Source organism: Microtus oregoni, unplaced genomic scaffold (assembly GCF_018167655.1).
Source record: "Microtus oregoni isolate MIOR12 unplaced genomic scaffold, Mior012 000072F_ref0000427, whole genome shotgun sequence".
NCBI lineage: Eukaryota > Metazoa > Chordata > Mammalia > Rodentia > Cricetidae > Microtus > Microtus oregoni.
This window is the reverse complement of record NW_024543979.1, coordinates 5,879,246-5,892,935: the sequence shown is the minus strand read 5'-3', so window position 1 is coordinate 5,892,935 and position 13,690 is coordinate 5,879,246. Positions and strand designations below refer to the sequence as shown.

The 13,690-nt window shown below is 39.5% G+C and overlaps 1 protein-coding gene across 1 annotated transcript in view; it reads right to left on the bottom strand.

Annotated features, from left to right (window-relative positions):
• LOC121440985 (ATP-binding cassette sub-family G member 3-like) overlaps positions 1 to 10,425 on the bottom strand; it is a 51,781-nt gene extending 41,356 nt beyond the window's left edge. The window contains exons 1-3 of the mRNA XM_041642091.1: positions 10,357 to 10,425; positions 2,524 to 2,745; positions 287 to 346 (exon numbers count right to left, since the gene is read on the bottom strand). Coding sequence (XP_041498025.1) covers positions 287 to 346; positions 2,524 to 2,726 — 263 coding nt within the window. The 5' untranslated portion in view covers positions 2,727 to 2,745; positions 10,357 to 10,425. The remainder of the gene's footprint in view (positions 1 to 286; positions 347 to 2,523; positions 2,746 to 10,356) is intronic.
• Positions 10,426 to 13,690: the final 3,265 nt, after the last annotated feature.

The following is a 13,690-nucleotide window of genomic DNA, read 5'->3' as shown; positions in this document are numbered from 1 at the left end:
GACAACTTCTGCTTCACCTTCCTAATGTTAAACTATTTTTCCTACATTAAATAATAATATGATCTAACACTATATGCCAATCACTCTATCATTTCCTAGTAGTAAACTGACTTAGTAAGACTTCCTGCTCTTGGCATAAAATTAGAACGCATCCTCCTACATGTTATCCACAGCACACGGGACCAGAGTAGATATACTCACATAACTTAAATAAGTCTCGTAAAAGTGATTTGTACGAACAGAAAATGGATGCAAAGTCTTTGCATTTGTTGTCCGTTATACTCACAAAGATCTGCTTCCATCATGAGGTCCCACGATGGCATTGAGGCCAGGTTTCATGATCCCACTGTAAACACAAAATCACACTGGTTGATTTCCCTGTTTAAAAGAAGTTATATTCATTTAGGATCTACACTGAATATGATATTGAAGTTGGATAAAATTGTACACAGAAAATAAACACAAACTCCTAAGAAAAAATTAAATATTAATAGAGGTCGATTATTTTAAAAGATTTGGAATTCTAGTGGTGATTTGTCATAAAATGCCTCAGGTATCACAAAAACCATTTTTATTTATTACTTAAGAATTCGTATTTTTTGAAACATGGTGCCTCTAAGTTCTGTGTCCTTGAGGCAAGTAGCAGGTTTTCAGGAGGACTCCATTACACACACGGCCTTTATGTGCTGAGCATATAACAGCTTCTTGCCAATGTTTGATGAGCACTGTCTTCATATAACCCTGCTTGCTGCCTTGTATTCCTCATCACAAGAAAGCTATGATACAAGGGGTATCAGTAACAGTGCTGCTATTATTAAAATAGAATCAAACCCAAATTAATACATCTCAAGTAGAAATCTAAAGACTAGAAAGAAGCACTCAGAGGACAGGAGAGCATTGCCAAATTTAACACTCAAACCAAGCCAAAACAAAACAGAAACACCATTTTAATCAAAATAGAAAAGCTAAATACAAACAAAATGATGATTTTCTTCCCTGATAAAGAGATTAGAATAAGCTCCGTTTAGGACTGGGAGACATCCCTCAAGTAGAGGTCATCATTTACTACTGAATAGTACAGCACAAACACAAATTATGTCAAAAATTGATTGATTGATTGGTTGATTCAGAGTAGTGAATATCTAGTTTGAAAAAGGCATATTCTTATAGAAAGCATAGCTATGTTCCCATTTCTTATTTAATATTCTGACAGTGTCATATTCAGAATATCCTTTGCCCTGCCCATTTCCCTCTTACTAAGAAAATGATGGAAGTTGTAGGCTGAGGAGCAGAAACGACCAGTGCTCAATAATAGAGGTGATGGTTGGGGTCGGGAGGAAGAGTCTACGCAGACTGCGTGGGGACATCTTGGCGTGTGTGCTCTGTCCTCAGAATTGGTTGTAAATATGTTCATTTTAGCTCTTAATAAATTTTGAGCAAATGTTTCAGGACCCAGACTTTCTGCTTTTGGGACTTCCTCATTGCTTCTTCTCATCACTGGTAACTGAATCAGTCATCCTGTTATTAACTTTCAGTTCAGTTTTGGGAGGGCATGGATGTATAACTGTGTACACAGTTCCTTAATATTTTCAAATTTCTGGGAAATAAATTTTCAGTATCCCTTATCCTTTGATGTTAACAGTTCATTTTTGATATGTTTTTCATCCCGAATTTTATTGAATTTAAATAATTTCTTTGTTGTTTTCTGTATTTTGTCTAAGGGTTTGTCAAGTTTGTGTTTTTAAAGAACCAGCTTTTACGCCATTCCTCCATTGTGTTGTTCTTCAGTCTCCATTTCATGAATTTTACTGTGATCTTGGATCTGTCTGTATAACAAGGTGAGGCTGGGGATGGTTCATTGGTGAAGCACTTGCTGTGCAAGAGTGAGGACCTCAGTTAAGCCTCCAGAATTCACATAAAGTTAGGTGCAGTGGTGGGCACCTGTAACTCCATGCTCTATAAAGAGATGGAAGACAGAGGCAGGAGAATCGCAGGATACTTGCAGTCTGCTAGCCTGGCATACACTGCAGTAAGCAATGAGGAACTCTGTCTGCAACACGGTAAAAGGTGAAGATCAGTGATCAATGCTGTCCTCTGACAGCCTTGTACCACAGGCGTAAATGTGAATACACACACGGATGCTTATACACACACAAATAGATGTAGACACATGCACGTACACTCACACACACACATAAACAGATATATACACATACACAAACAGATATATACAATACATACACAACACATTTATACACACACATAAACAGATATATACACATACACACACAACACATTTATACACACACATAAACAGATATATACACATACACACATAATACAGTTATACACACACATGAACAGATATATTCACATACACAGATATATGTACACACACTGACACATACATTCACATAAATGTACACACATACATACAAAAATTATTGATAATAGAGGAAATCTAAATCTGTGTTTGTTGAAAGAGTTGTTCAATACACTGGTTTATTTAGTTCATGTACATACTTCACATTTGATAGTCTTTCTATCACACGTGTTGTTTTACGAAATGCAAAGCCACTCTGAACTGTTTCCCGATAGCTGATATTATGAAAACTTAGCACGGCCTCTCCAGTCAATGTGTTCAGGTCACTGGTGTCCATTCCAGGAAGGTCACTGGGATTTCTTTCTATCATTGGAATTGCAACAGGGTCAATATTGGACGCCATCCAGAGAGGTTCTTCCTCCCTGTAGAAGGAACAGCAAGAGTAAGTTGATGGTCCACACAAACAACAGTATCATAAAACACAGCACACTTCAGGATTATTTTAAACTGTGCACTCATAGGCAGATTCCTTCCTGATTAACAGTTCACATGGCTGTGATTACCTAATGACCCAATGAGAAGCAGACATAACTGAGGACATAGACTCCTCTTAGACACCAAACTCCTAAGAAACAAATGAGCCCTAATGAGTGCAGTATAAATGTTCTTCATAATTCATAAAGGAAGAAGGGGAAAGAAGAGGGGGAAGATTTGTCTTACTTTCAAAGCATATTATGATACACTGTAAGTTCAGAGGCTGAATACATGACCACCATTACCACATCTCTTCTGTGTGTATGTGCGTGTGTGTGTGTGTGTATTTGTGTGTGTGTGTGTGTGTGTGTATGGGGGGCAGAGAAAGAGATTTGGTCAACTAAGATAGTAAATTGGACTTGCACAGCGATGAGAAGACATTTCTGACTATTTCCAGCTTCTGACTGCACCTCTGGTATCTTCAGACAGCCAAGATGATGAACTGCCGACAATGACATCATTGTTATTGTAACAGGTAAGTTTAAACTCTAGGAAGACTCAGATTTTAAAATGTCAGTGATTAAAGACACCAAATCAATAGTTAAGCAGTTTAAGACTTGGAAGAAAACAAAATAAAAATGAAATTTAAATGTCTCATTTCACAAGTTACTAATGTCTGCTTTAAAGTAAGACTTTTAGTGAACTGAGTGTGTGAAATAGTCTAAAATGCCCTCTTCAACACAGCTGTTTTTCTTTCTAAGACCTGACATCTGGGCTGGGGAGCTCCTGCCTGTGAGGGTCCAGCTGCTCAGACAAGCCTCCTCCGGGAGCATCCTTAAAGCAGACAGGGTGGGAGCAGCTGTGTGAAGAGCTCTGATGACAACCAAAGCAGCCAGGGTTGAGGGACAGCAGCAGTGAAGCTAACCCAACCCTCTCCTGCCTTAAGCCATAAAACCTCCCAAGCACAGGTCAAACTCCAGGAAAGGCAGAAAAACAAAACCTGCTAAACACATCTACAAGAAGACCTGTTATTCTTGAAAATTATTAGCAGTCTGTCACCAAGCAAACCTAGATCCTCAGAACAATGGCATGCTCTAAACCCTGTGCCTTGAGATCCAGAAGGTTTAGGCTTTGGGGATTAGGGCTATGAAGCCAAACCTCTGCCACATCAGTGTGCTCTACTCAGTGTGAAACCCCTCCTGTTCAAAAACTGTTGTCTGAAATTTCAATCACGAATTTCCTGGCATGGGATTAACAAGACCAATGATTCTTTAAGTGAGAATTTAGAGGGAGGTTCAAAAGTAATCCATACTGCAATTATCAATCATTATTAATATGACAATTGATTGCTGCATTCAAAGACAGAAAGAAAAGAATTACAGATTTCTTATCACAAGATACAAAATCTATTTCAAAACAATCACAATTAAGATTTCGAAAATGTATTTAGCAACCACTTAACCACTGATAGCTCAAGAAAGAGAAGTAGAGAAACTCACAACTGATACTGAAATTAAATCATTCTGAATGAGAATAATCATATGAAAAAAGAATCTCCATGTTGGAGAGAAAGAGAGGTACAAGGGAGCATGAGGCATCTGCAGGACTTGACAAAAAGGTCTAAAGTTCCTATACAAGAACACCTGTGATGGGAGACTGTGCAGAAGACAATAGCACATACAGAAACATGAGACTGGGCCTGAGAGCACAGGTCAGTGCACAGTCAGCATGTGTGAGATCAGGGCAGCAACTCCATGGTGAAACAGACTGCCCTGGTGAAGACAGGCTGGCAGAAGAGACCTACCAATCTCCTGAGACTTAACTACAGCATAGGTATTTGTAAATGGACGTTTCCTGTCCCCACTGCCCAGTCCCAAATTGCTGACTTAGAAGATGAATATGAATTATGAATTCTCAGTTGATAACTCAGGCTTGTTAGTAGGCACGTCTTACACTTAAATTAACCCATATTTCTATTTATGCTTTACCATGTTGCTCATGATTTGTTAACTCATTTTCCACATGACCTGCTTGCTCAGCAGCTGACTGGCATCTTTCCTGACTCTTGCCTCCTTCTTCCCATCATTCTCAGTTTGGTTTTCCCACCTAACCTCCTGCCCAGTTGCCAGCCTGTGAGATTTTTATTAACCGGTGAGAGTATTATATATTCATAGTGTAGGAAAGGATTGTTCCACTGCAGTTCTTTGACCTGACACTGTCTCCTCCTGAATGGCAGAGTGGAACTGGGAATAAATGCACTGGATTGTCTGCCACAGGGATGTCATGTGAAAAACATGGATAGATACATGTGTGTCATCCACATGTTAGGTTATTGAAGAACAATGAATTCACAAGCTGCATCATCTTTCATGGCTTTCATTTCCCAGCACTTTTGTTTATTCTGAGGTTTGTGGCTTTTGGCAAGTGTAAACTGGTTCCTTCTCATCCTAAAGACCAACACTGTCTCTCAGATCTCAGACTGCATTGACCACAATGACACACAGTGTCACCCATAAAGGCTTACAGTGGTGCAAGGGTTAAAGCAGAGCTGTGGAAGGGAAAACAGAGCTGATACACATGCAGCAGAGAGAGCTGTTCTGGAACAGGGTGGCCAATAAATACTCAGTTGATTCAAGGCACAGTGTCAGATCAAGATAGAGAGATGGTTCCTGGGGCAGATTGCTTTAAAGCACACAGCTGACTCCAGGCATAGGAGTCTGAACAAATGGAAGCTCAAGCGGGATACTTCAATTAGGGCTGATCATGTGAGCAGAAGGCCTGGGGACAGAGTTAAGAGTTTGTTGCCATTTTGTGAGTGAGGCATACAATAGATGGCCCGATTATGGCTCAGTGGGTATGATCCAAGTGAGGGCATTGCTGCTCTCACTGCTCTGGTGTTTAGAACAAGCACACAAGTTTGGTTTCTCAGAAAAGGTCTTCAAACCTCCATTGGTTTAGGTGTTCCTGGCCTATTACGTTTATAGGTAGTGTAAACAGAAGTTTCTGTCCCGCCCAGTCTTGCAGTCATTCATTCCCAAAGAAATACAGATAGACTTATAATAATTATAAAATATTTGACTGAGCCGGGCGGTGGTGGCACACGCCTCTAATCCCAGCACTCGGGAGGCAGAGGCAGGTGGATCTCTGGGAGTTCGAGGCTAGCCTGGTCTACAAGAGCTAGTTCCAGGACAGGCACCAAAGCTACAGAGAAACCCTGTCTCGAAAAACCAAAAAAAAAAAAAATTCTCTCCTGTTCCTCTTCCAAGAATTTTCTTATTCTGATCGCCCTGCCTATACTTTCTTCTTGGCTATTGGCAAATCAGCATTTTATTAAAATAATATGAGCAAAAAACTTTTACAGTGTACAAGAGCAGTGCCCCACAATCATGTGGGAATAATTTGTTTGCATTGTTTGTATTAATGAGTTATTTATCAATCTATGCCTTACTGTCTGTGCTAAACAGTTGCACACATAAGGTACAGAGCCATTTTGGTTTCTGAAACTGACTCGTAGTGTAATTTGTGTACAGCAGCCAGGGGCTGAGAACTTTGAACCTGAGTAAAAGGATTACTCGATTTCCACAGCTTCTTCTTCATTGCATGGTGGTTTGCTGCTGGATAGGATCTGAAAATGCTTAGATAAAGAGCTCAGCTCCAAGAACTTCTCTCCATTGCAGAACTCCGTGCTCTGCTTGCATCCAGAAGACACTTCTTCATTTAGACAACCCCAAAAGCAGAAGTACTTACCCGGACCACAGCCCAAAAAGACCCCTGGGGTTAGCCGTGGAAAAGACTATACAAAGACAGGAGGTTTTTAGTATGAATGGTATTTTATTTCTAAATTTTTTTAAAGGTCTTGCTCTTTTCTCTAATTCTCCTCCCCCCCAACCTTACTTCCTATACGTTTTAGTTGTTGTTGTTTATTTGAGACAGGGTTTCTCTTTGTAGCCCTGGATGTTCTTGAACTCACTCTGTAGACCAGAGTACTCAGAGATGCACCTGCCTCTGCCTCCCAAATGCTGGAACTAAAGGTGTATGCCACCACCTCCTGTCCATTATTTCATTATTCCCATTAATATTAATGTGGGGAGTTGGCTCTGGTGTTGTTACTGTGGTTGATTCTGCACTCTGACCAGTGCCCTCTGTAGAAAGAAGCTTACTGTACAAATCCTCACACCAGTGTGCAAACCATATTCTCTCCCACAGGTGCACAAACCACAACAACAAAACACAAGAATGTAGAAAACAAAACTTTCTAATAAGATCATAACTTATCAGCAACTGAATCCAAAAGTATTTAATTGGATAGATTGCTGAAGAAATTATTCAGGAGGTTTAGTTAAAAAGGATTTTTACTTCAAGAACATGGACAAGGAAATAAGCAAAACAATATAGGACATATGCAATAGACAGATAATTTTTAAAAATGTAAATATTGGGAAATTTTGCAGATAATCTTTTAAGAATTCAGGAGAAACCACCACCAACAGACTAACTTAACTGAAAGATAAAATTACCAGTTCTTCAAATACAAGGTTAAAATTTTACTGCATTGCTCTTTATTTGAGAGAAATTAAAAAAATTAGGATGATTCCAGGATATGACAGAAAGACCATACAGTAATATTTTTACTTGAGTAGAATGCTGAAATACAGGCTAAAGTCATAAAAAACCTATTCATTCAAGCAATATCCTAAAATTCCTTATATCAATGAAGAAATTAGGACATCCAGGCAAAGAGGTGATTTAGACTACCACATAGATTGGACCAAAAAATAATCTTGTCATATCACACCGTTGGTAAAATTCAGCGTACAGAACAAGAAAAGAATGCTGGAAATGATTACAGAGATCAGCCAAGTTATTAGCATATACCTGACTGGAAAACGAATCAGAAGAACAGCACATTCCTTGACAGAAAGGCTAAAGGCAAGAGCGTGCCAACTATGTATTTTGAGTTCTCAAAGAAAACAACAGACAACCAATGTGACTACATGCAAATTTGTCCTTTATAAAGACCTTCAAGATGAACACAGCTAAAGCAATGCATAACCATGGAGGCAGCAGTGAAGAAGACATTCACGGGAAAATAAAAACTCAAAGGAAGAAGACAAAAAGCTAGGATCGCTATAACTCCTGTAGTTCTAAGGAATAAACAGCAGTAACAGTACATGTGCTGGTTAGTTTTTGTCAGCTTGACACACGCTGGAGTCATCTGTGGAGAAGAATCCTCAGGTGAGGAATTGCCTGCATCAATTGACAAGGCTGTGGGGCATTTTCTTGATTGATGATTGATGTGGGAGGGCCCATCCCACTTTGGTGTCCTGGGTGGTTAAGAAAGAAGGCTGCTCAAGGCATGAGAAGCAACTAGTAAGCCATCATTTCTCCATGGTTTCTGATTCAGTTCTTGCCTGATTTCCTGCCTTGGCTTCTTTCAGTGGTTGGTTGTGATGTGGAAGTGTAAGCCAAATAAACCTTTTGCTCCCCCAGTATCTTTTGATCATGATGTTTTATCACAGCAATCGAAAGCAAAGTGCCAGTGAGCCAGCAAACATCTAAGATGAGAGAGAAAGAAAATATCACATAGCAATTGAAGCCAAATCAGAAAATGAGAAGGTGAAGAGAAGCCCACCAATATTTCATTCAGTACAAACATTTTTATTTAGTTAGTTACTTTTTTTCTTTTTACTTTTTTGAGACAGGGTTTCTCTGTAGCTTTGGAGCCTGTCCTAGAGCCCACTATGTAGGCCCTGCTGGCCTCGAACTCATGGAGATCCACCTGCCTCTACCTCCCGAGTGCTGGGATTAAAGGCATGCACCACCACCACCTGGTTAGTACAAACATTTTAACAGTAACCTAAATATAAATGTTCTCAATTCTAGAGTAAAAGATGCAACTGGCAGGCTGAACTGAAAAGCAGAAAACAATAACCAATTGAAGCAGGAAACTCAACTAGCTGGCAATGCATAGAAGTCTGAAAGTGAAAGGATGGAAAACGGCATTTTAAGCAAACAAACTGGAAAGCTCCACTCCTACCTGACGAAGCATATCCAGCCAAAGTTAGGAAAAATAAAGATAACTACATGTTAATAATTGCAACACTCTATCACAAACTTTTAACAAATCAAAAAGGTAATTTCTTATATCCTATCAGATTATAATGGAATTGTAGAAAAAGTCAACAGCAAGAGGAAGCACAGAAACACATGATGAAAGAACACTGTGTTTTTTGCAAGCATGGTCCAGCATATGCAAATTAGTAAGGGAAGTTCAGCACATAACATGATCAAGGATAAGACTAATATTCTAATCTCAGTAGATGAAGGAAAAAAAACTAAACTCATTCTTGATTACAGCCCTGAACAAACAGAAAGAGAAAACTTACGCCTACACACAAGAAAGGACACTGTGATAACACTACCAACAGCAATATACTGCATATGGAATAACTTAAATTAGTTTCTCTAAATGCAGGATAGACCCGAATGACCATTTCTCAACTATTATTTAATACAGAGCTTGGATCTTCAGAGAAATAAAATGAGAGAAGAAAAAGAGTGTTACAAGCAGGTAAGGAAGAAGTCAAATTACCCTATTTGTGGATGAAATGCTTATATATTGAAAATTCCAGTGGCTGCAAGACCACTTGCCTAGCATATGCAAGGCTCTGGATTTGATGCTCTGAACCACATACCAAGAAAAGGGCTCTGAAAACCACCCAGGGTTCAGCAAGAGGTCTCTGCAGGTAAACGTGCTAGAGACACAAGATTGGTGATCTGAGTAGAGTCAAAGAACACCATCAAAAGAAGAATACCTTTATAATCGAGCACCGAAGGTCACCTGGAAGCTGAAGAACCAGCTACCCTGGAGTACCCGGCAAGGAACAAAGTGCAGGAGAGATACCTCAACTACTTGGAAGAAAAGAACTGATTTTCAAATTTTATCCTATGATCTCCACACACATTGAACATCCCCCTAGTTCTCTTCCCTCCTCCTGGTGCCCTTAACCCCCCCCCCCCCCCACACACACACGTTAAAAATACTGACCAAGGCCAGCTGGATTGGAACTGAAAAAGCATGGGATAAAACCGGACTCTCTGAGCAATGAGGACTGATGAGAAACCAAAGACAATGGCACTGGGGTTTGATCCTACTTCATGTTCTGGCTTTGTGGGAGCCTAGCCAGTTTGGATGCTCACCTTCCTAGACCTAGATGGAGGCGGGAGGACCTTGGACTTTCCACCTGACTGCTCTTCAGTCTGGAGAGGGAGGGGGAAAGGAGTGGGGAGAGGGGGAGTGGAGTGGGAGGAAGGGGAGGGAAATGGGAGGATGGGAGGAGGTGGAAATTTTTTTTCCAAGAAAAAATAAATAAAAAAATATCTAGAGAAAAAAAATACTGAGAGAAGCTGTGGGAAAGCATATCTGGATTAAATAAACAAAGTAGATTATGGAATATGCTTGCACACCTCTGAATATTCCCATAGCCACACAACTGTGCACTGTAAATCAGTGAGGTGTGTAATATTAATTATATTATAAGAAAGTCACCCATACTCACTGCTGTCAGATGCAGGGGAAGAGGAGTCTCTCAGGCTGCTGCTCAGCTTGTCCTCAGCCTCTGTCTGCATCAGGAACTTCAGGGGAAAAAAGTGAGCCTGGGCGGAGCCAGAAGAGAGGAGTGGAGCTAGCGCCACCTGGTGGTAAATCGAGATTCTCGTGTACTACGTTGTCCTGAAGCCTCCAGTCTGCACTGAGCCTTAAGTCACAACCATATCAACTGGATGTTGGGGATCCAGGCCCCAAAAAGAGAAAAAAGGGAAGCAAAGGCATCTGTCTGTCTGTCTGTCTGTATTTTTTTTATTCCTTTTTTTTAATAGATTGTGGTGGGAGTAACAAACAGGAGAATATATGATTAACACAGTAAGGGACAAACACGATGGTCAGGGCAGCCAAGGGTATGGCTTCTTAAATGCCCACGTTGTTAATATAAATTGATTTATAGCTTCATTTTGTTTCTGAAGAAACCAATTGAAAAATAATTCACCATTCACAATTGTAAGCCCTATAACCTAGAAGTTTAGGCAGGAGGATTTGGCAGTGCTAACTGTTTGCAGCAACTTGGAAATTTGCCAAGCACAAGCACACCTGCCCTCGCCTCCACTGCCATATTCCTTGCTGCGTGGTGTCTCTTGTACACTTCCAGGCTTTACAAAAGACAGTAGTAAAAAGATTTGAAATGATTGGGGAAATTATTGGAGCTGATTAGCAGGGAAAGAAGACACAAGGACAGCAGTTAACATCACCAGTAGCTGTCAGAGATGACTTGCCCAGAGTTTGAGCTTCCTACCCTATAATCTGCTCTGACAAAGCATCAAGTTCTTAAAGCCCAAAAGGATCCAAAGAAAGTAGATGGATACCTATAGGAATGAATGATCTAAAAGAAATTAAGCAAGCTGTCATAATTTATGGCTTGCTACTGCATTTGTTAGGGAGATAAGGGATTTCTAGCATTAAGGCGACACCACATGACTGGCTTCTGTTAGTTTCAGCAGGCCTGGATGATGGGTCCAGTTGATGTTTACATGTTATTTCAAGGAAGAGGCTAAAATTTTAGAACAACAGGGAAAAGCAAAAAGACTTGAGACCTCCCAAGATCAAATTCTTGGTGAGGGCACTTATGCTGACCCACAGGTTCAAGCTCTTTATGATGAACAAATTTCTCTAAGCCACAAAGCTGCCTTAAAAGCTTGGGACAAAATTCAAGAACTATGAAAACTAATTGAATCATATACCAGGGTTAAACAGGGCCATAGAGAACCCTTTAGTGACTTCTTACAAAGATTAACTTAGGCAGTACAAATAGGAATAACAGACCCAGATGCTAGACAAGTACTTATTGAATCTTTGGCTTTTGAAAATGCCAACTTAGAATGCAAAAAGATACTTGGGACTTTAAAGATTAGATCTGCACCTATGGATGAATGAATCCTGGATATAATGAACATTGAGATATTAGACTATAATACTAAATCTTGGGTAGGAGAAGCAATTTCCAAAGGAATAAGGAGACATCAAAATGCCAGATGTTTTAATTGTCTTAGAATAGAACATCTGAGAAGGGATTGTAGATAAGGAATTCTTAGGAATAATAGCTCCTCTGGGAATGGCAAGAATAGGAGGACTCAGCCTTCAGGTAGATGCAGAAGGTGTGGCAAAAGTCAATATTGGACCAATGAATGCAGATTAAATGAAGATAGACAAGGCAACCCAATACCATCAGGAAACTTCCTTTGGGGTCTCTTGCAGGCCCCCAAGCCAAAAATGGCCCAGTTATTCCCAGTAACTGTGAAGGATATGTCTCAGCAAAAAAATGAAAAAAATCCACAGTTTTCTATAAAAGATTATACTGTTATAGATGATGGCATAAACATGGAGGATAAATTAAAAATTCCAATAGGAAATGCATATTCTGACAGACTTCTGTAAATGATCAAAGAAAGACCAAAGCTAAGAGTGCATGCAAATGGCATTATAATAATTGTTGGTTTGATAGACACAGGTGTGGATGTGAATACCATTACTCCAGAATCTTGACATCCAGATTGGCCTCTTCAAGAGGCAGATGTTCAATTACTAGGAATTGGAACCATATCTCAAGTTAAAAAAAAAAAAAACACGAGATGGGTTGCCTACATAGGGTCATAAGGTCAGAGAGGGAAGATGAGACAATATGTTCCTAATATTGCAATAAACTTATGCAGTCATGACCTGCTCCAGTAATGGAATACCCAGATGAACATTCCTTCAGTCCCAGGAACTCATAATTCTGGGAAGGATAATATAAGGTATTAGACACAAGGGTTACCAGCCATTAAGGCTGTACAAGAACATAAAGCAACTAGAAAACTTTTAAACATACCAACAGCCCTACCTTTAAAATGGTTAACTGAGAAGCCAATATGGGTTAAGCAATAGCCTCTAGCCATAGAAAAGCTGCAGGCGTTAGAACAGCTGGTGCAAGAGAAACTAGGTACTGAAAAATATTGAAGAATCAACCAGCTCTTGGAATCCTCCTGTATTTGTTGTTAAAAATAAATCTGGTAAATGGAGAATGGTGACAGATCTAAGAGTTGTCAATAAGGTAATTCAACCTATGGGCCCTCTACAATCTGGAATTCCTCTGCCTTGTCTATTACCAAAAGGATGGCCTCTTATAGTTATTGATTTGAAAGATTGTTTCTTCACTATACCTTTACAAGAAAAGGATAGAGAAAAATTTGCCTTCAGATGCCTACTTATAATAATTCTCAGCCTACTAGGAGATATCAATGGACTATACTCCCACAAGGAGTGCTCAATATCCCCACTCTGTGCCAATACTTTGTAAGTCAGCCATTGGAAATAATACGTAAGCAATTTCCTAAGTCTATAATTACTATTACATGGATGTCATTTTGCTATCTGGTTCAAACATAGATACTTTAGAAAGAATGTTTGAAGAAGTAAAGAAAGTTTTGCCAAAATGGGGATTACGAATTGCTCCTGAAAAAATACAAAGAGGAGATTCTGTCAGTTACCTAGGTTACAATATGGGTTTGCAGAAATTAGGATACAAAAGGCACAAATTAGGAGAGACTGGTTGTAGACTCTTAATGACTTTCAAAGGTTGTTAGGAGACATTTCCAGTCTACGACCAGCTGTTGGGATATCTCCTGATCCAATAATTCATTTAAATAAAACCTTAGATGGTGATAAAGATTTGAATAGTCCCAGAGAATTAACAGCTGAATCAGAAAAGAAATTGACAATTGTTGAGGAGAAATTTCATGAGGCACAAGCAGATAGGGTGAATCCAAATCTTTTTTTATTGTTTATTTATTTATTTTTACTTA